General features: G+C 40.3%; 1 protein-coding gene across 2 annotated transcripts; it reads right to left on the bottom strand.

The window, feature by feature from the left end:
• Positions 1-652: 652 nt before the first annotated feature.
• Positions 653-19,449, bottom strand: LOC119899507 (somatostatin-like receptor F_48D10.1). 2 transcript variants are annotated; one of them, XM_038714088.1, is made up of 6 exons: positions 17,852-19,449; positions 14,900-15,040; positions 14,461-14,733; positions 9,327-9,473; positions 7,343-7,425; positions 653-1,701 (listed from the first exon to the last, which is right to left on the bottom strand). In XM_038714088.1, exons 1-6 carry the CDS (start codon positions 18,428-18,430, stop codon positions 1,584-1,586), a joined length of 1,341 nt encoding a protein of 446 aa, XP_038570016.1. In that variant the 5' UTR covers positions 18,431-19,449; the 3' UTR covers positions 653-1,583. The 2 variants fall into 2 exon arrangements, with proteins under 2 accessions (XP_038570016.1, XP_038570015.1); XM_038714087.1 differs by lacking the exon at positions 7,343-7,425 and having other exon boundaries at positions 17,852-19,448.
• Between the last annotated feature and the right edge of the window lie 1,698 nt (positions 19,450-21,147).

Below are 21,147 nucleotides of genomic sequence, written 5' to 3' on the forward strand. Positions count from 1 at the left end.
TAGTGTAGCACAAAGCAGAAAAATTGTTGTTATGGTTATCTGCATTGGTCACATATTGGTTACATCATTTTAAAGGGCACCCACCAGCCAATTCGAAGACGTATTTTCTGTGGCTGTGGTATAATCTCCTCCATCCTGTCCCAACAACAACACAGGACCTTTCATAATAAAAGCTTAAGGTCAGACAGGTTTGCAATATAAGCATTTGTAAGGCCAAAGCTAATGGAGGCTATGCCACCTGAGCTACTGTGCTGCTAGTCTGATCAGAAATACCATCTACTGGACATTAAACAGCATGCTGAGCGAAGCATGGTCACATATTTTTTGCAACAACAGTGGCTGCTATAAACCCTGTATTTTCCAGCATCACTGCTTCTGCAGAAACAAAATATCTACCTACATACGTGCAAAACAGCCACAAGCGTATGTACATGACACGCAAATACACAAAGATGCAAACTAAGAGGCATTTATACAGAGAGGTCAGAGGTGTTCAATGCTGGCTACATGTTTGCAGAATGACACTGAGCAGGTAAAGAGTCATTTCCTGTGTCAAAGCATTTCCTCTGACTGAAAAGCTGACAATCAGCAAGCAAACCATGTTCAGAAAATACAAACAGTATACAAAATGTATCACAAAGACGTACAGATGTCAACGTCATTCATCATAATTTAATTATTAAAATGAAGTAAAGACAGCAGAAGTTAGTGGGACTTTGAAATGGAAAAATGCATTGTTTTACTACAATAGAGAAAAAAGTTGACACTGAAGTAGTGTGTTGTGATGTTTAGCTGTTTGATTAAAGCTGAAATAGGCAAACACCTTTCATCTAATCACAAAGTGTGGTTGCAAAAATGTACCCTGTGGTGCCTGATTTACCTAAATAAAACTATGACATTGGGTACCTGCAGGAAATCCTATCCCCTGGCATAAAGTAGATCCTTAATGGCTTTATTGATACTGAAATGTATATACTGTACATTCTTATGTGTTATGTGACCAGCCCCAGTTCCCTTTTAAGATAACTCTATGGGTCTTTTACTTTGAAGAAGAAGTCTCCCTGTTAAGAAAACGAGAGAAGGAACACATAAAAATATTTCTGTGTCCATTCAGGAGCCATGATGATTGCTGATTGAAAAGGCACTTATGTTACATGGCTGGATGGAAACACAAATTGGTAAACAGCTGAGAGATGCATGTACAGATACACATCAAGACGAGAAAAGTATTAATGAGGTTGTTTCACCAATGCGAAGCGTCAATATTGCAATGCATTTAGAATGAGTTTTCATGTGTGTGTATCAGAAAATAGACCAACAAATAGATATTTTTAATACAACAGCAGAAAAGCCATGCCATATTGATCAGATAATCCAACCCCTCTGCTTTCACATGTATATTCTCATTTCATGTTTTTCCTCCTCAGCTTCTTGTATCACTTGACACACCTGACATTCATTGTCCATTGGCTACAGTTCCGGTGGAGTAATGGATAAAGAGGAGGAGGGCGTAGTCAGCGCAGTGATGGTAGGAAGTTCAGCCCGGGTTACCATAGAGGGTACTATGGAGGCTGCTTTGGAGGTCACCATAGTGGTGGGTCTGATTCCTGGGCAAGTGGATGGAGACAGGCATGTAGGGGTGGAGCAGTGCAGGTCTGCTGCTGTGTGAGAGGTAGGTGAGCCTGGAGGGTGATGAGATATCTTCAGAGGGAGGATGAAGAGGGCCAGAGTTGTGGAAGAGGGGAAAGAAAGAAAGAATGAAGACAACAAAACCATGGGATGATTTTAAAAAGGAGGGAAAGGTAGAAACAGAAAGCAGAAAGAGAAGAAAGGTAATTCACCTCTAGGTACTTGGATGAGTTCACATAATGTTTAAAGCAGAGGTTTCCAACTTCTGGACTGCGGACCAGTTCAAGGCCTTAGAAGATTTGCAAACAAGCCACAAGGAAACAATATGATTTGGCATAAAAGCTTAATAATAACAAGTCTATTAGAAACTCTTTTTGCAACAGTGTGGTAGTGCGGTAGTAGGTTTGTGTATGTATCTGTCTGCCGCTAATCTTGCATAATAATGAACCCATTAACATTGTAAAACGTCACAGTTTGATTAGGCTTAGCTGCCAAAACTACTTGGTTAGGTTTAGGTAAAGATCATGGTTTGGGTTTAAATATATGCGTTACATCAGTTACAATACATATTTAAGTTAAATTACATTATGTGCAAGATGTACGTCAACAATTAAGTCAACATATTATTTAAAAAAAAATACAATAAAATACAGAGCAAATAAAGTTAAAGTTATTATCCTTAAGATTTTGATTAAATTAAACCCCATTTATATATTTACTGTTGGCATTTTTTGTGCAACAGCCATTAAATGTACTTACATTCAGTAAATATATAACTCGTATTTATAAAAGTGTTCATTGTAAGTGGGGTCCACCATTCCTGCACTGGATTTAAATTGCCATCACACAGGAGGGCTTCACAAAAAATGATGCAGCAATCCATAGTCATTTTATCTCGATATAAAATCTTGATATCTGCCTCACTGTTTACTGTTTAATCTCATTGCACCGTGTCAGAGCTGTATTAAGTTACTACTAATGCAAACCTTACTAATACTAATATATGAATATTACATACTAATGCAAACTCTGACCGGTGTTTTAAACTGTACTTGCTCTTTTCATGGTAACCAGGTTTCACCAAAACAATAAAGGCTTAACTCTTATGCGTTAGTTATGCAACTAGAATTTTCAATTTCTGTTTTGACCTTTTCCCCCACTCCCTTTGTGTGCAGGGTGCAGTCCGTGACAGCTAGTGCACTGCTTTACCAGCAAGAGGCAACTCCAGAGGCAACTCCAGTGTTGTCAGAGAATCAATGTTTGTTAATTAGACGCGAGAGGCGTCACTTGTTTTTATTTTTGTCGGCCAAGTTTGAGTTGACTTCTGAGGCGAGTTCAATCTCAAAACATTTTGCACCTGTTGCACCTGCAACGTTTTCTGATTGATCAGAACGAATGTTTTCTCGAAACGTTGTGCAACATTGTGGAACATTGTGTAATGCTGTGGAACGGGCTACAAAGACGTGTTACCCAATCAGCTGTGAAACACAGTTTGTAAACACAGCAGTGTTAAAAAGGCAGTAAAAATCAGCACACTTGCGTACATAACAGTGTGTTCAAGGCACCACCGTTTCTGTTGGAATTAACGTTTTGCTACGTATTGTTGCCGCTGAACTCAGCCCTGGACTCTGATTTGAACTGAGATGAGGACTCATTCGTCGGTGGTTGACCTTTGGGCTTTGTATTGAGCACTGACCGTATAATACACTGTGGTGAACTTTGATATTATACATTATTTTATGCCATGACCTGAAATTATTATAATGTTATACCTCTTCTCCTCCACTGCTCATCAAGCAACCCTTTCTAATGTTCTTCCTTCTTATCATGGCTGACATTTACAGTAATAATAATAATAATAATAATAATAATAATAATAATAATAATATTGTATAGATGTATATTGTGCATCTTCAATTGAAATATCTGGCAGTTAAAGAGGTGGTATTATGCTTTTTGGCTTTTTTCCACTGCTTTATTGAGTTATATATCTTTTTTGTGCATGTAACAGGTTTGCAAAGTGAAAAAGCCCAAAGTCCTGCCCAAAGGGAGTTCCCATCTCCCACAGAAAGCTCTGCTCTGAACTGCTTGAAAAGAGCTCGTTTCTAGTCCAGCCGTTCACCTCCTTTACTCGCGACATCACAAGCGCCTAGCGGGGTCAGGCACGCCCTCAAACCAAGCTAGTCTGAGCAGAGGCCCTTTGGCTCGACTCGCCTTTGTTTGGTTTTCCATTGTAGAAATGTTGTACTTGTACCTGCTTCCAGGTACTTTTTTTCGTATCACCTCACCTCCATTGAAGTTCCAAGCGAGCTGAGGGATACTAAAATGTAACATGAAAACACAACAGACTGGTTGGTCAGAGAGAATATACACTATTCACTGCATCATCATTGCGTGCACCAGACAAAGGCCAGCAACAGAAAGTTTTATATTTTACAGTTTTCGTATGGAATTTCATCACTAAATCCACTTCTGAGAAGTTTTGAGGTGAGAAATCAGCTGTGCAGATTTCGAATATTAACAGTTTTATGAGAAGTGATGGCGGAACAAAAATGTGATTGAATATTTTCGGAGTTGAGGGGGAAGCCTGTGCCAACCCGCGGGAGGAGCGTGTGAGGCCGGCCAGCCGCCTGCTCACAGAGCCCTCTGCTCCCGCCGTCACACAGACCGCTGCAGCAACATCGGCAGAGGAAAACACAACTGGAAGGTTTTCATACCGTTTATCTGTCTTTACATTCTGAGTAATGTGGAAAGTTTTAACTTAAGAAAGAGAAAGCTGTGTGGATCCCTGGTGTGTGTGTCGCATTGAACATTACGTCACGGCAGTTGTGTGCGGCGTCGCTATGACGACAAGCTACGTACTATCTGTGGGTTCTATCTGCAATGGAAAACGGAGCAGGGCCGAGTAGAGTCGAGTCTATCGATTTGCGATTTGTAGCATTTTTCGGCAAGGCAGCATAGATCGTCAGAACACCGGCAACAGTTCAACGTTTAGTCCTAAAAGACGACGCAACTCCGACTCTGTTTGGGCCTGGAAATTCACAGTCACAACCTGTAAGTATGCTTTATTGTTTGTGAATTATATTTAAAATAAACACGGCAATGTAACTTCATAGACTGTTCAAGTGCGGAGTTGTTGTAAAAGAAGTGCAGAAAGAGCACAGCCCCACCCTCCCCATCATCCTGTGTGACTCCCCAGTCACCACTGTGGACTCCTTCGACTTCCTGGGGACCATCATCTCCAAGGACATCAAGTGGGAGCTGAACATCACCTCCATCACCAAGAAGGCCCAGCAGAGGATGTACTTCCTGTGGCAGCTGAAGAAATTCAGCCTGCCAAAGACAATGATGGTGCACTTCTACACCGCCATCATTGAGTCCATCCTCACCTCCTCCATCACCATCTGGTACGCTGCTGCCACTGCCAGGGACAAGGGCAGGCTGCAGCGTATCATTCGCTCTGCAGAGAAGGTGATTGGCTGCAATCTTCCTTCTCTTCTGGACCTGTACGCCTCGAGGACTCTGAGGCGAGCAGGAAAGATTGCAGCTGACCCCTCCCACCCCGGACACAAACTGTTTCAGACTCTCCCCTCAGGCAGGAGGCTGCGGTCCATTAGGACCAAAACCTCTCGCCACAAAAACAGCTTCTTCCCGTCTGCAGCTAGCCTCATTTACAAGGCCCGGGTCCCCTACTGACACTTCCCCCTTGCAAATTATACAAATGTCTTTGCATATGTAAATACTGTTCCATCTCGTGTCGGGCACAGACCTGGCACGTCGGACATATGTGTTGTTGATTGTTGATCTTTGTTGTTGTATATTTTCATGTTGTCAGTTTATATATTTATATGTACACAATATTCTCTTCCGTTGCGTTACTTCTGCACGGCACAGACCCAGAATAATGCACATGTATATATACAGTGGGTACGGAAAGTATTCAGACCCCTTTAAATTTTTCACTCTTTGTTTCATTGCAGCCATTTTCCAAAAATCCAAAAAGTTCATTTTATTTCTCAGTAATGTACACTCAGCACCCCATCTTGATAGAAAAATTTTTGCAAATTTATTAAAAAAGAAAAACTGAAATATCACATGGTCATAAGTATTCAGACCCTTTGCTCAGTATTTAGTAGAAGCACCCTTTTGATCTAATACAGCCATGAGTCGTTTTGGGAAAGATGCAACAAGTTTTTCACATCTGGATTTGGGTATCCTCTGCCATTCCTCCTTGCAGATCCTCTCCAGTTCTGTCAGGTTGGATGGTAAACGTTGGTGGACAGCCATTTTCAGGTCTCTCCAGAGATGCTCAATTGGGTTTAAGTCAGGGCTCTGGCTGGGCCATTCAAGAACAGCCACGGAGTTGTTGTGAAGCCACTCCTTCGTTATTTTAGCGGTGTGCTTAGGGTCATTGTCTTGTTGGAAGGTAAACCTTCGGCCCAGTCTGAGGTCCAGAGCACTCTGGAAAAGGTTTTCGTCCAGGATATCCCTGTACTTGGCCGCATTCATCTTTCCCTCGATTGCAACCAGTCGTCCTGTCCCTGCAGCTGAAAAACACCCCCACAGCATGATGCTGCCACCACCATGCTTCACTGTTGAGACTGTATTGGACAGGTGATGAGCAGTGCCTGGTTTTCTCCACACATACCGCTTAGAATTAAGGCCAAAAAGTTCTATCTTGGTCTCATCAGACCAGAGGATCTTATTTATCACCATCTTGGAGTCCTTCATGTGTTTTTTAGCAAACTCCATGGGGGCTTTCATGTGTCTTGCACTGAGGAGAGGCTTCCGTCGGGCCACTCTGCCATAAAGCCCCGACTGGTGGATTGCTGCAGTGATGGTTGACTTACTACAACTTTCTCCCATCTCCCGACTGCATCTCTGGAGCTCATCCACAGTGACCTTTGGGTTCTTCTTTACCTCTCTCACCAAGGCTCTTCTCCCCCGATAGCTCAGTTTGGCCGGACGGCCAGCTCTAGGAAGGGTTCTGGTCGTCCCAAACGTCTTCCATTTGAGGATTATGGAGGCCACTGTGCTCTTAGGAACCTTAAGTGCAGCAGAAATGTTTTTGTAACCTTGGCCAGATCTGTGCCTTGCCACAATTCTGTCTCTGAGCTCTTCAGGCAGTTCCTTTGACCTCATGATTCTCATTTGCTCTGACATGCACTGTGAGCTGTAAGGTCTTATATAGACAGGTGTGTGGCTTTCCTAATCAAGTCCAATCAGTATAATCAAACACAGCTGGACTCAAATGAAGGTGTAGAACCATCTCAAGGATGATCAGAAGAAATAGACAGCACCTGAGTTAAATATGAGTGTCACGGCAAAGGGTCTGAATACTTATGACCATGTGATATTTCAGTTTTTCTTTTTTAATAAATTTGCAAAAATTTCTACATTTCTGTTTTTTTCTGTCAAGATGGGGTGCTGAGTGTACATTACTAAGAAATAAAATGAACTTTTTTGATTTTTGGAAAATGGCTGCAATGAAACAAAGAGTGAAAAATTTAAAGGGGTCTGAATACTTTCCATACCCACAGTATCTGTAACGTTGTTCTTCCATTCCATATTTATATATTTCTACCTTTATTTATGTTGACTGTATGTTTGTCTATGTGTAGTACCTTATCACCACAGCAAATTCCTCGTATGTGTAAAACACTACTTGGCAATAAAGCTCCTTCTGATTCTGATTCTGATTCAGAGCACTAACCTGTTGCATTCACATGCTCCTTGGATGGTCCCATCTCCTGACTTGGGAAATTGTTCTTTTGACTTTGGTGTGTTTATGAGCATCTAAGTAATATGGAAACAACATGGACGTTACAAAGAAGATGTATGTTATTGCTCAGAACATTCAAACGTTTATATCTGTTTCGACTAAAATATTGCTTTATGGTCGCACATCCATTTTTTTCTGATTATTCCAATATCACATTAGGCAGCGTTTAAGATCAACATCGCTAATGTTACTTCAACTCAGACAAGCGACTTGTTTAAGCAAGTATAAACATGTAAACCTGTACAAAGCATACAGTATATAGTGACTCTGTTCCTGTTGCAGCTCTAGAAACAACAGATAGTTATAGTTTTAGTTATATTTAAATATTTGAATACTAATCCTGTTCTGAATGTAGGCCTATTTTTTTATATATATTTTTAAAAACACTTTAAGTAATGAAAAAAAACAATAAGAGTACTGCTAAAGAACCAATAAAAATAGTATTATCGATCCTAACAATAGCCAAACGTGATTTTAACACTATAATTTTTCAAAAAAACACACATTTTATTGAGGCCTCAGAGCAGCAGAGCAGAGAATAGTTAGAGAACATGTTTTTGAAAGCTAAATAAGGAAATTCTCAGAAGATCTGCGCGATCTTTGTAATTTTAAGAAACCTTAGTAAGAGATTTTTTATGTAGCTTTCATGATAATGAGCAAAAATCAAGTAAAGAAAAAACATCTTTACTGATTATCCAAATTGGTTAAATTGGTAAAACAAGGCCATTTCTATCATTGAGCCTAACCCGAGGCTTTCAAACACATGGTTAACGTTTGGTCACAGTTTGGTTAGGTTTTGGCATCAAAACTACTTTGTAAGGCTTTGGATTTTTGGATTTTTGTTATAGCAGCCCCGTCTGGAAGAAAATGCACCAGCCGCCACTCCTTGTGCCAACTCATATCAAGACTTATTTGTTGGTTGGGAGGATAGAGAGAGATCATGCCTGAAACAAAACTTAAATGATTTGTGTACATGTATGTGAACAAATGAAAGCTCACAGTTTAACTAAAAATTCCAGTGTACATACCAGTAAAAAAAATGAGATTGACATTGTCAATATGAAAAAATGGTGTGCACTTCTCAAGGAATTTCTGATCACGTGAAGATGGAGACATGACTTAAAATAACGATGTGAGAATAATCAGAGATCCATACATCAATAATTGAGCACTTGGACTCTAACATTTATTCTAACTCTGACTTATGGAGGGGGTTGTTTTAATAACCTTGAAACAGTTGAAGGAGCTTTGCGAGAGTCTCATCAGAGCCACTCAAATGCACCTCATTGCTCTTGTACACAATTACCTAATTGGACACTCTGAAGCCCCATGTTCCAGAGACTGAGTCAAAGCTTTTTCCTTTCCTGACTGCCCTTTCTGACACACACACACACACACACACACACACACATTAACCAAATCTCATAATCTTTCACTCCCGCCTTCAGAATTTTCCTTTGCCTCCACAGGAGCATTAATTTACCTTCCTTCTTCAATTAGCTGCTCTCACACAAACATGCACACACACAACTGCCTGTTCATCGACTCATTAGTGATGCAGAGAGCTGCAGTGTGTCTGTGTGTGTCAGCCTGTATTACTCATATTGTGGAGAAAATAAATCGGGGCGCACAGTCACATTGTCGGCCTTCTTTTTGGGAACAAAATGCAAGTCACCATAACGTAAATCTTTAGATTTTAGTTTTAAGACCATTTAGCATGTAATTAGAAGTGGAGAAATCAGTCAAGTGCAGAGTAATGTACATACGTATAGAGGTACTGTGTACATAAATAAACAGTAAGGGATAGATATGAATATGATGCGTCCAGTATGACCAGTATAAACATCTGGTCAAAAAAAAAAATACATTGCTACATACACACACAACAAAAACAACACACAGACACACATAGTACCTGGCTGCTCTGAGGATCATGGTAGACCTGGTTACGAGGGGAAAGCGGTACACAGTCGTGTGCTGTGGTTTTCTCTGTGCGCGGAGCGCTGTGGTCACCATCATCTACACCACTCGCCTTGCACTTCATACTCCTCATACACAGCACCTGCAGGTCCACAACAACAGTTATCTTTAGGCTCTGGAGCTGCATCAGAAATCAAGACTTACGAATGTAACTGCGGTTCTATGAATTATGGATGACCACAAGACGGCTGCGCTTTAGCACTGGTTATCTCCATCTCGCTTATGCACAGGTTGAGTCGCGATACCAACAAAGTCACCTGTGACCATGCGAGGAAGAAGGCCGCATACAGAAGTATAAAACCATAACCTCATCACCTGTGCTTTAAGTGGAAAAAAACTGGTTCCAGTACTCCCCATTCACACGGTGGTGTGGTCTACTATCCTATTTGTAACATTTCAACAGACTATTAGTTGAGATTCAACAATTCAACTGTTTCGCAAATAAAACTGTTTGAGTAGGATTAGGTCTAATATTACTGTATTCATTACAAATTCAGATAATAGTATACTATATAGCTTACCACTAGTACAATATTAATTTTAGTTGGACAATACAGCAGTTTCATTTTTGTGGGTTGTTTTCATTCATTAAATCCTTGCGTAAGACAAATGGTCTACATTGGTGTTTAGTCTTTAATTTATGAATACTAGTACTAATTTATTATCATAATCATAACCATTCATGCATAACAACATGGTCACTATTGCGAAAGGTTGCTGTAGCATGCCAAACTTTTTTTAAGGTCCTGCCCCATCCAGGCTGTTATTGGTTAGTTCACAAAAAGTGGCACTGATAAATGACTTTATAAAAAGACTACTCAGTCTCCACCAATAGAGATTAGCATTAGGGCCATAAATTGCCCAGAGAACCTGATATGGAGAGGGCAGAAAAGAGTGCTGGCAGCTTGTGCTATATGGAAAGTTACAGCTCATGCAAACCATACAAAGGAGTGGATGCTGTTGACAGGACGCCCATTGCCACATTGTTGGGAGCAGCCGCATTGACACTGTAATAGCAAGCAAAGGAACATGAAGACTCCTAGGTCGCAGAGACCACTTTTAAGGTTACCCGGAACGTGGACACACTCCAAGTTACTAGGTGCAGGTAGGCCTTGTGACCTACAAGTGAGTAGCATCACATGCACAAACAATTGGAGAGTTTCAGTTTTGATACCCCCATAGCAAAGAAACCTGGTGTCTGATGATTAACGATATACTGCAGAGGTGCTGACTGCCCAGATGAGAACATGCCAGGCTTTCAGTGCCCAGAGAAAGTGTTGCAGTGCCAGATGTGAGCTTGAGAGCTGCTGCCCACTCCATGAGCCCTCAATGGTCCTGCGCTGCCAGACTGCACGCTAACTCAATCGAGAAGGTTCTCCACATCCTCTCTGCTAGAGGGGATTACTCCCAGAGGAACCCCCTTGGTCAGACACATCTTGTTTTTCCAAGGCTCCAAGGTCTGGCAACAAAGACACTGACACTCCCCCTGTGCATTTTGTGATCAAAGTGGAGGAGGTAAGGAAAGAAGACCTAGAGGGATGACGATGGATGCTGCTGTGAGCATGCCCAGCAGCCCGAGAAAGAGGCCACATTTAAAAACAAAAATGGTTTGCCAATTGTCAAGGTATGGTAAGATTGTCGAACCTGGCCATCCATGAGTTACAAATGTGACTACCTTAGTAACTTACCACCTAAAGATTTTGTATCACTCCAAGAGCAGAGAACTAACAAGGCAGCGGATCACGCAGCTCAGCTAGAGGCAAATATACCCCTGTTTTAAGATAACTACTATATGAACATGGTCAAACAAAAACGAAGCAGATCTGGCAAGCCACCGGCTCTCAACACAACTCTTTACACTAACGTTAGATGTCCAACCAGAAGTATTGTTTATTTACCTGTCTAACAGTACATAAGTTGGCAAGGTCACTGGTGTGCATCAGCTAATGACATTTAAGAGAAAAAAACAGCTTCCTTTGGTGGATGTAAAACAAACCCCCAAGTTACGAGACTAGAAGCGACGAGTTATATTGATCTGCCATTAGTGTCTTAAATAGCAAGAAGATGGAAGGAGCAGATTGTGTGAAGATGTTAGAGTTTTATACTAGGGCGTGCTCCCTTTGTTATCACGTGGTCACAGGTGACTTTGTTGGTATAACGACTAGACCTGCATTTGCGAAATGGAAATATCCAGTGCTAAAGCACTGCTGTCTGGTGGTCAGAAGAATGAAATAGAACTCCAGGAATGACAATAGCCAGAAAATAAGAGAGGTCAGAATTGAGACATTTTTACAACGGCCTATTAGAGCCGTAGAAAAAAGAAATAAAAACTTTACTGAGCCAGGGGAGGGTAATATTTGAGAAATAAATCAAGAGATTAACATAATACAAAATATGGATATTCTCTGAGATTTACGCTCACCTAAAGGATTATTAGGAACACCATACTAATACTGTGTTTGACCCCCTTTCACCTTCAGAACTGCCTTAATTCTACATGGCATTGATTCAACAAGGTGCTGAAAGCATTCTTTAGAAATGTTGGCCCATATTGATAGGATAGCATCTTGCAGTTGATGGAGATTTGTGGGATGCACATCCAGGGCACGAAGTTCCCGTTCCACCACATCCCAAAGATGTTCTATTGGGTTGAGATCTGGTGACTGTGGGAGCCATTTTAGTACAGTGAACTCATTGTCATGTTCAAGAAACCAATTTGAAATGATTCGAGCTTTGTGACATGGTGCATTATCCTGCTGGAAGTAGCCATCAGAGGATGGGTACATGGTGGCCATAAAGGGATGGACATGGTCAGAAACAACGCTCAGGTAGACCGTGGCATTTAAACGATGCCCAATTGGCACTAAGGGGCCTAAAGTGTGCCAAGAAAACATCCCCCACACCATTACACCACCACCACCAGCCTGCACAGTGGTAACAAGGCATGATGGATCCATGTTCTCATTCTGTTTACGCCAAATTCTGACTCTACCATCTGAATGTCTCAACAGAAATCGAGACTCATCAGACCAGGCAACATTTTTCTGTCCAATTTTGGTGAGCTCTTCCGAATTGTAGCCTCTTTTTCCTATTTGTAGTGGAGATGAGTGGTACCCAGTGGGGTCTTCCGCCCATCCGCCTCAAGGTTGTGCGTGTTGTGGCTTCACAAATGCTTTGCTGCATACCTCGGTTGTAACGAGTGGTTATTTCAGTCAAAGTTGCTCTTCTATCAGCTTGAATCAGTCGGCCCATTCTCCTCTGACCTCTAGCATCAACAAGGCATCAACAGGACTGCCGCATACTGGATGTTTTTTCCCTTTTCACACCATTCTTTGTAAACCCTAGAAATGGTTTGTGGGTGAAAATCCCAGTAACTGAGCAGATTGTGAAATACTCAGACCGGCCCGTCTGGCACCAACAACCATGCCACGCTCAAAATTGCTTAAATCACCTTTCTTTCCCATTCTGACATTCAGTTTGGAGTTCAGGAGATTGTCTTGACCAGGACCTCACCCCTAAATGCATTGAAGCAACTGCCATGTGATTGGTTGATTAGATAATTGCATTAATCAGAAATTGAACAGGTGTTCCTAATAATCCTTTAGGTGAGTGTAAGTGGTAAAGTTACAATAAAAAAGTGGGTACATTTGTGACTTTTGAATCTCAGAAAATAAGAGTATGGCCAGTATTTTGGATCTTTTAGCAAATTTCATATTATTCCTATGACATAAGCTTTTTTTGTTGATAAATCAGACAATCCGGCTGAAAAGGTGTACCCAGGTCAGATCTGTCATTCTGGATACCACATGGACCACATGGACATTGCCAAAGTAAGGATTTCCCAAATGCTACACATAATGGTTTTATGTTAACCTTAAATAACAAGTTTATGGATAGCTGTGCAAGATAATTTAACAAGTAAGCCGTGCTACACAGCTAGTTTGAGTTTTGGCCTTTTACTACTCCTTTTTCTTTTTACCCATATTCTGACAAAATCATACTTTACATACGCATCTGCATTCACTTTAAAAGGACATTAAACAGTGGGCTCGACAACCAGTTTGCTCAAACACACCTCCAACAATGCTTAGTGTTTTGTTCTGGTTAGCTTAGAGTCAACACATTTTCTGAACAAATAAGAATTACCATACCCAAATCTATGTATCCTTACGCATGAGACTCATAAAGAGTACCTTTGGGAAATCTGGTGAGGTATACAGGGCGAGAAAGAGGTGGATAGATCGGTCAAACAAACACAGGACTTTTGTGTCCTGTGTGAAACCAAAAGTCAACAGTGTAAAAGGTAGGGTACCTTGTGCATCTAAATGAGACACAGAGGGGCGGAAAGAAAAGGCATCGGTATTTGATTATACGCTACAATCATGGTGTCAGATCTATTGTTGATCAAATAATCAGTCAGAAACACACAAAAAAACATATTTTTAAATTTTGACATGAGTCCTGTGCCTAGGATCGCAATATGCTGCTCTCTAATGGGGACTGGCTGACAGAGAAAGCGTTTTATCATCTGTTTGTCCTGCATGTGCATGCTGTGATGACTCTTGACCTGTAGATGGTAAAAATATATTTTAAAATAGTATACAGAGATCCTGTGAAGGTCTGAGGTCTGAAAACTCAAGCATACATAAACTGTATAACCTTATTCCAATACAGTACAAGAGGGAAATGAGAGCGTTTAAACTACTGCAATGTGTATGAATAGTTTGAGACTCTGGCTTCACCTCCAGGCAGTCACTGCTTCCAGCCAAGAAATAGTCATAATCACATAATCCCCAATATCTTGTTTTTACACTTACTTTTTTGTAAGGATTAAACAAACGAGATATAACATGCTAATTAGCAAGTTTTAAATGCACTCCTAAGTGGATTTTTTGCCTCAGTATTTATGCTTATTTATGCAGTATTTATTAAGCTAAGCTAACGGCTGCAGGCTGTAGCTTCTTTTTGAATTGTGATTGGTATCAATTGCCTCATCCAATGTATACTAACGTAACGTATTTCCCAAATTTCTTTAAGTTTAGTCTTTATACAGTTTTTACACTGCCTACTTTTCTGAAGCTCTGCTTGAAGTTGTCCGACAGGTAGCCATAGAGTACCGGGTTGGCACAGGAGTTGGCATAGGACAGGATGACAGCAAAGAAGTAAATGCCGGCAGTGGTGCTGGACTCTGGGATGATGACCACCAGGTTGACCATGTTGATGATATAGAATGGCAGCCAGCAGAGAACAAACACCACCACGATCACCACCACCATCCTTGTCACTTTGCGCTCCGAACGCCGACGCTTGGTGAAGCCTGCCCTCGCCCCTGAGGACTTCACCTGCAGGAAAAATTGATTAATTTTGATGAGTGATAATGATGATGATGATGAACATGAGATGCAGGATGTTGAGGATGATGGAAATAATGATTATGTTGATGCAGATCATAGAATGAATTTGTATATGATATGTTTTAATCAGCCTCACTCACACACATATACACACCTTGATAACGATAAGTAGATAGCAGAGGGAAATGATAAGCAGCGGCCCAAAGAAGCCCACTGTGGCAGTGTAGAGAATGAATGCTGTTGACCACACATTCTTTGGCTCTGGCCAGATCATGTTGCAGGAGTTAAATGTGTCCTAAAGGATATTGAAAAAAAAAACAGACTAAAATTTAAATATTAAAGAAAATAACTACAGCAAATTGATATTTCAGTCATTATGCTCAGTCACAGAGTGAATAAAATATAGGAGGTAAACATTTTCTTAATTTTCTTAAATAATGCATGTAGGGATGTTTGGGAAAATGCAAATTACATTATCTGCTTTTGTGGGTTTTAAAGAAGTACATTTTTCATAGTGCAAGACATTTCCAGGTCTTACCGTGTTTACTTTGTATGTTAACAAGAAATAGCTGTCCAACCAACTAGTAACTTTTTTAGCTGACAGGGCCTTTCTTTTTCCTGTTGTCATCAAACCACTGGCCTTCAGCAGCACAGCACTGACATTCTCCTTCTACCTTTCTTCTAAAAGCTTTTGTGTTTTCTTACTGTTACAGAACTTGCTGCAATGCTTTTCTTTCTGTGAACATATAACACCGTTATGAACAGCTTGCATATTCTTTCCATCACAGCCCTTCACGTCTAGCAGTGAACACCAAAACATACAAGCAGACCACGCAGTTAACACCTCTGGAGTCTTCAACCTGTATTAAAAGATTTTTGGCCACTAAAGTTGTAAACACGGCTCTAACATATTATCAGCTTTTAAATGTTCAGTGTGTAATATTTCTGAGGATCTATTCACAAAAATGCAATATAATATCCATAACTATGTTTTCGGTGTTGTATAAAAACCTTACATAATGAACCGTTATGTTTCAATTACTTAGAATGAACCATTCAGCATGGAGGTCTACATGTTCCATGTTTCTACAGTAGTTCTTTTCAAAGCGGCGCTGAAATTGCTTTCTTCCGCTGGACAAGTAATTAATTTAGTCCAACTTTAGCAAAACTGTTGTTTGATACCTTTAGCTAGAAGCAGAGAGAAGGAAAGTCTTCCCTTGTCAGGGGTTATAAATATGTAGTAATGATAGTAGTAATAAGTAGTTGGATTAAATCCATGTATTGTTGTTCTCCAGTGCTGTGTTTTGGCTTTGATACGCGAACAAAAAAATGTGCCAGTTACGTTCGCGAGACAATCAGCTGATGAATATTATTGCCAATAAAACGGTAGCTTCCAGCATGGAAGATCAGATTAGACAGCTAAACTTTTACTGCCCTGATAGACATGATACTTCGTTGGATTGTAATTTCATGTAGTTAATCTTCAGCGCTGTGTTTTGGCTTTGCATTACGTTTGTGAGATAATCAGCTGATTAATATTATTGGCAATAAAACTGTGTAGCATGGAAGCTCAGATCAGCCAGCTAAACTTCACATTTTACTGCTCTGGAAAACACATATTTATTTTTACTGTTAACAGCTTTATGATAACATGACCATGTGCCAATCAAGACACCAATAATACCTGTACTTTCAGAATTTACATTTTTCTAAAAACGTATTTGTTTGTAGGCTATTGCTTTGCTACTGTGCACACAAATGTGTAATTTGATAATTAACATGTTAAATGCCCATTAAAAACGTTGCACCATTTTACCGCAAGATGAAATTATTATTATATTATATTATTGGAGAGGAGCCTTGATCCTCAATTGGCTGTGCCATTGTAAACTTATTATGTGGTTTATAATGGACTGTGGTACAGAAACGATGAGGCTTACATTTTCCTGTTATCTGTCAGTGGTTATACTTACCTCACAAGATGTAACAAAATCCATTGTTACAGTACAGTAAAATAATTTATTATAGGAGTATGCGACATCATGATGGACTAACATATGGTTTAACTGAATAATTAAGTAAAAATAATTTAACATTATAATTTCTTAATATATCTATCTAAACAAACCTAAATTCTTGACTGTGTATTCTCTGCTGTCTCAGAAGACAACATCTTTTGTCCTGTGTCGCCACCTTTGAGATTCTACGCGCTTACCACTAGATGTCACTAAAGCTTAAACACTTAACCCTGAAGTTCATATGATGAACTTCATACATCCAAGAGATACGAACAACATTATTTTAGAGTTGTATTTATGGCCACCTGCTGGCAAATATAAGTTTAATATTCACTCTCCTAGCTCTGTTTTGGTTTCCATCAACTCGGGAGGAAAATATTTGGCTCTTTAGCAGATAAATACTCCATGTTCACCAGCTAACTAACTGTTAGTCAAGTCGCCAGTAAAGTTCTGAGCCATAGAATCAAAACAATGAGCTGAAAGACGCTAAAACACCCCATAAAGTTGAGGAGAACAATAGGGGTTGACTATCACCCAACTCAGATATCACTAGGAGTGGCAGGAAACTCTGTAAATTACAGATGTGAGCGCACAAACAATTAAAGGTTTTAAAACAGTTTCATCTTGCAACTTTACCACTAACGCAACTTTGACACTATTTTTCCCCATTTCCAGTCTTCGTGCTAAGTTAAGCTAGGTGTCAGCTGGCTTTACCTACATTTTTACGTACAGACAAGAGAAAGAGATTTTAATCTTAATACAGCCAGTAAAATAAATTCTTTCTTTTAGAAGTGATATGAAAACGCATAATTTGCTTTGTTGAAAGTGGTGAATTTGTAGTCAATGAACTAAAACATAGGTCTAATGTAAAACTACCAAGCACTGGATAATTTAAATTATTTCATTCATGTCAATATGAGGGAACTACAGGGCTCAACTTACTGTGTTTGGTGGGTACCATATGAAGTTTTGACTGGACAGAGTAGAAAATTAAAATTTTTTTAATCAGGGGCAGCTACCATCGAAGCTAATTTGCATCTAAAAAGAAAAAGTGGAGACCGGAAAGAGACCGGCAATGAACTTTATACCTGAACATCAGAGAAGATGACCACTGGCAGGACCACCACAAAGGACACGGCCCACACGGCTGCGCTCACCACCTTGGCCACGCGGGGATGTCTCCACTTGGTGCTGCGGATTGGATGAACCACGGCCATGTAACGATCTATGGACATGACTGTCAGGCAGAAAATCGAGGTGAACTGGTTCATAGAGTCTGCCGTCATGACCACACGGCACAGGAAGGAGCCAAACGGCCAATAGGAGAGCACGTTCTGCGTGGTGAGGAAGGGGAGCCCGATGATGTAGAGCTCATCGGCCACAGCCAGGTTCAGGATGTAGATGTTGGTGACTGTTTTCATTTTGGCATAGCGCAGCACCACATAGATGGCTAGAGTGTTGCCAGTAAGACCCACCATGAAGACTGTGAGGGAGATGACTGCTGTCATCAGAGTGCTGCTGCCCTGAAAGGGGACGCTTTGAGTGGACAGGTTGGAGGAGATGTTGAAGAGGTAGGGGTAGGAAAAGAGGAAGGATGAGGGGCTGGCTGCAGAGGAGTTGAGGTCTGATGACAGGGGAAACCAGTAGGTCTGGTCTAGGGGCTCCATTGTGGGTTTCAGAGAGGATAAATGTCGCCAGTCCAGATGTAGATTTGTTTCCTTGTGTTTTCACTGATTTAGACAAAGAAGGTCTTTACTTCTGCCATGTTAGTTTCCATCCATACTTTGGAACAGAAACACGAGGAGATTCAACAGCCAACACACACAAACTAAGAAAAAGTGGTTCGGCCCACCTGACCTTAAGTGTTAAGTGTGTGTTTGTGCACGAAAGAGTGACTCAAAATGCACGCGTGCGCGCTTACCGCAAAGAAGAACACGATTAGTTCGCCTACCGGTACTGTTTTCCTGGAAATACCTTGTGTGTGTCTTCTTCATGCGCACCGCGCGCCATAAGCCATCTCCAATAAGAACAAATTGGCATTCTGACAAGTTTCCAACAAGGAGTCCTATCCGTAATTACGCACTAGAAATCTTTGTTTTTAATGAACCACCACAGATGTAATCGCAGTCAGATGTCTGATTATTGACGTCTCTTCTGTTCATCCGCTGTGTCTTGCGCCAAGCGGGAGCATCGCAGGGAACAGTGCCACGGCTTTTACGCACAGCAGCCCCACTTGACTAGAAGCTCTGTAATAATGCATGTGCTATGAATGTAGTCGATACTGTTTAATGTAGGATATGCCTGCACAAGTGGTATCTCAACTCTATGCTTTATGACTCGTTGTACTCCCAATTTGAAATCTATGTTTCTAAATTACGTATACACTATAAGTTAATTATTTGTTCAGAGATCAAGACAAGAACATGCTTACTTTGGCTAGCAGAGAAAAAGACCAAGTCTCTGTGTAATCAGATTAAAACGAACCATATTCCTCATTGTTAGTTCAGTCCTCTGATTCTTCAGTTATTGTCCAATATCGATGGATCGTTTGTGTCCAAACTACCAATCGTTCGCTGTCCGTGGTGCTGAGCAGAATGTGTCGGCAGCATCTCCACTCTTCTCCTTCCTCCTTCAACTTTATTCCCAACAGCACTGCTCTTTCTTTGATACGATTTGTTAATCTATAGAGAGCGGAATAGAGGGAGTGAGGGCAATGGAGCGCGCGCGCGCGCGAGAGAGAGAGAGAGAGAGAGAGAGAGAGAGAGACACTGGACAGTCTCACTCCTTTCACTCCTTTCCCAACACCAATCAGAATAAACCAAATTACCACGCAATGTCAAGACACACATTGGGAACACTGGAAAGAAGAAACTAAAAGCAGTTCTAAATGTTATCTGGACAATCTATTATGAATGGCAGAACACCTCTGCTGTCAGAGATAAAATCAAAAGAAAAGACAGATCTTAGCCAAGTACAGGCTTAGTGACCACAAACTGGCAATCGAAAAAGGAAGACACAAAAAATTATGGCAGCCAAAAAGAAAACACAATATGTGGTCACTGTTCCACAGATGAGGCTGAGACAGAGATGCACTTCCTCCTACAATTTTGTATTCTCAGATTTCAATAACATAACAATTTCCTAACACTTTTTAGTGTTTGTGAATTTAATTTAATTTAGTTGAAGACAATTGAGATAAAGACAGAGAGACTAGTATAGTGCTTCATGAAAACGCAAAAGAATAGGGCTCTTCAGTCTGATTTTAGTGAAAGAGAAAGAATAGAAGTTACATTTCAAGCTGCCCCTGCTGAAAATTATCAGGGAAGAGGCTCTGGTCCATGCACATACATATATAGTTGGCATCTCAGGACATGTGTCGCTCTTTGTTTTCTGCTTCAGCATCAGTGGTGGAATATGATTGAGTACATGTACTCAACCACAATTTTAAGACACTTGTCATTTACTTGAGTGTTTCCATTTTATGTTTATACTTTTATTCCCCTACATTTTAGAGGGACATGTTGTACTTTTTATTTCACGTCAATCATCTGATGTAGTTAGCCTACCAGTTATTGATAAAAGATTTTGCATCAATATATAATCATGATATAAATTAAGATACGGTGTACAAGCCACTAAACAGTCTATGAAGTAGTTACAATAAGCTCCACCTCAGCCACCTACAACATTAAAATGCTGCTTACATGTTAATGTGCCAGTAGTAATAATCCAATAATATCAATTATATAATTATATAATACTCTGAAAGGGGCATCTGTGCCTAATGAGTAATGTTACTGTTAATACTCTAAGTACATTTTTGCTGATACTCCTTAACATGTGTATTTTGAATTTAGAATATTTTCTTAAATTGGAGTATAACTATGACCTAGATGACTGAGAATCTTCACAGACATCTTAAATTGGAGTATTTTTAAAAGATGAGAGTATTTCTCTGCTGCTCTGGATGTACGATCCTCTGTACACAAGCCCATACAGTAGATTAGAGGCTAATTTACTTTAATAAGTAATAATTGAAGTTATTATTTCTCCACCAATCAAGAAAATGAACTATGCAATTTATTTTATTTCTACAAACAGTGGTTTTAGTTTAGACCTAAAGCTTCATGTTGTTTATCTGACACTGAAAAATGGGTAATGAAACATTTTTTTAAGCTTTGCCAGCTGTTTGATACTGACCATCTGTTAGATGTAAACTGAACCACATTCTCTCAGCGTTGCACTAATTAAGATGAATGTGCGACAGACAGAGGACTACTCTGACTAAACATATTCTCTTCCATATACTAAAGTTGACAATTCATCTTTTATTTGTGTTTTTGTTTAGTTTAGTTTTGTTTTGCTGATTTGAAACATCTTTTCT

This window comes from Micropterus salmoides, unplaced genomic scaffold (assembly GCF_014851395.1).
Source record: "Micropterus salmoides isolate LMB-PRFRI ecotype aquatic unplaced genomic scaffold, ASM1485139v1 Ms_hic_scaffold_12, whole genome shotgun sequence".
Classification (NCBI taxonomy): Eukaryota; Metazoa; Chordata; class Actinopteri; order Centrarchiformes; family Centrarchidae; genus Micropterus; species Micropterus salmoides.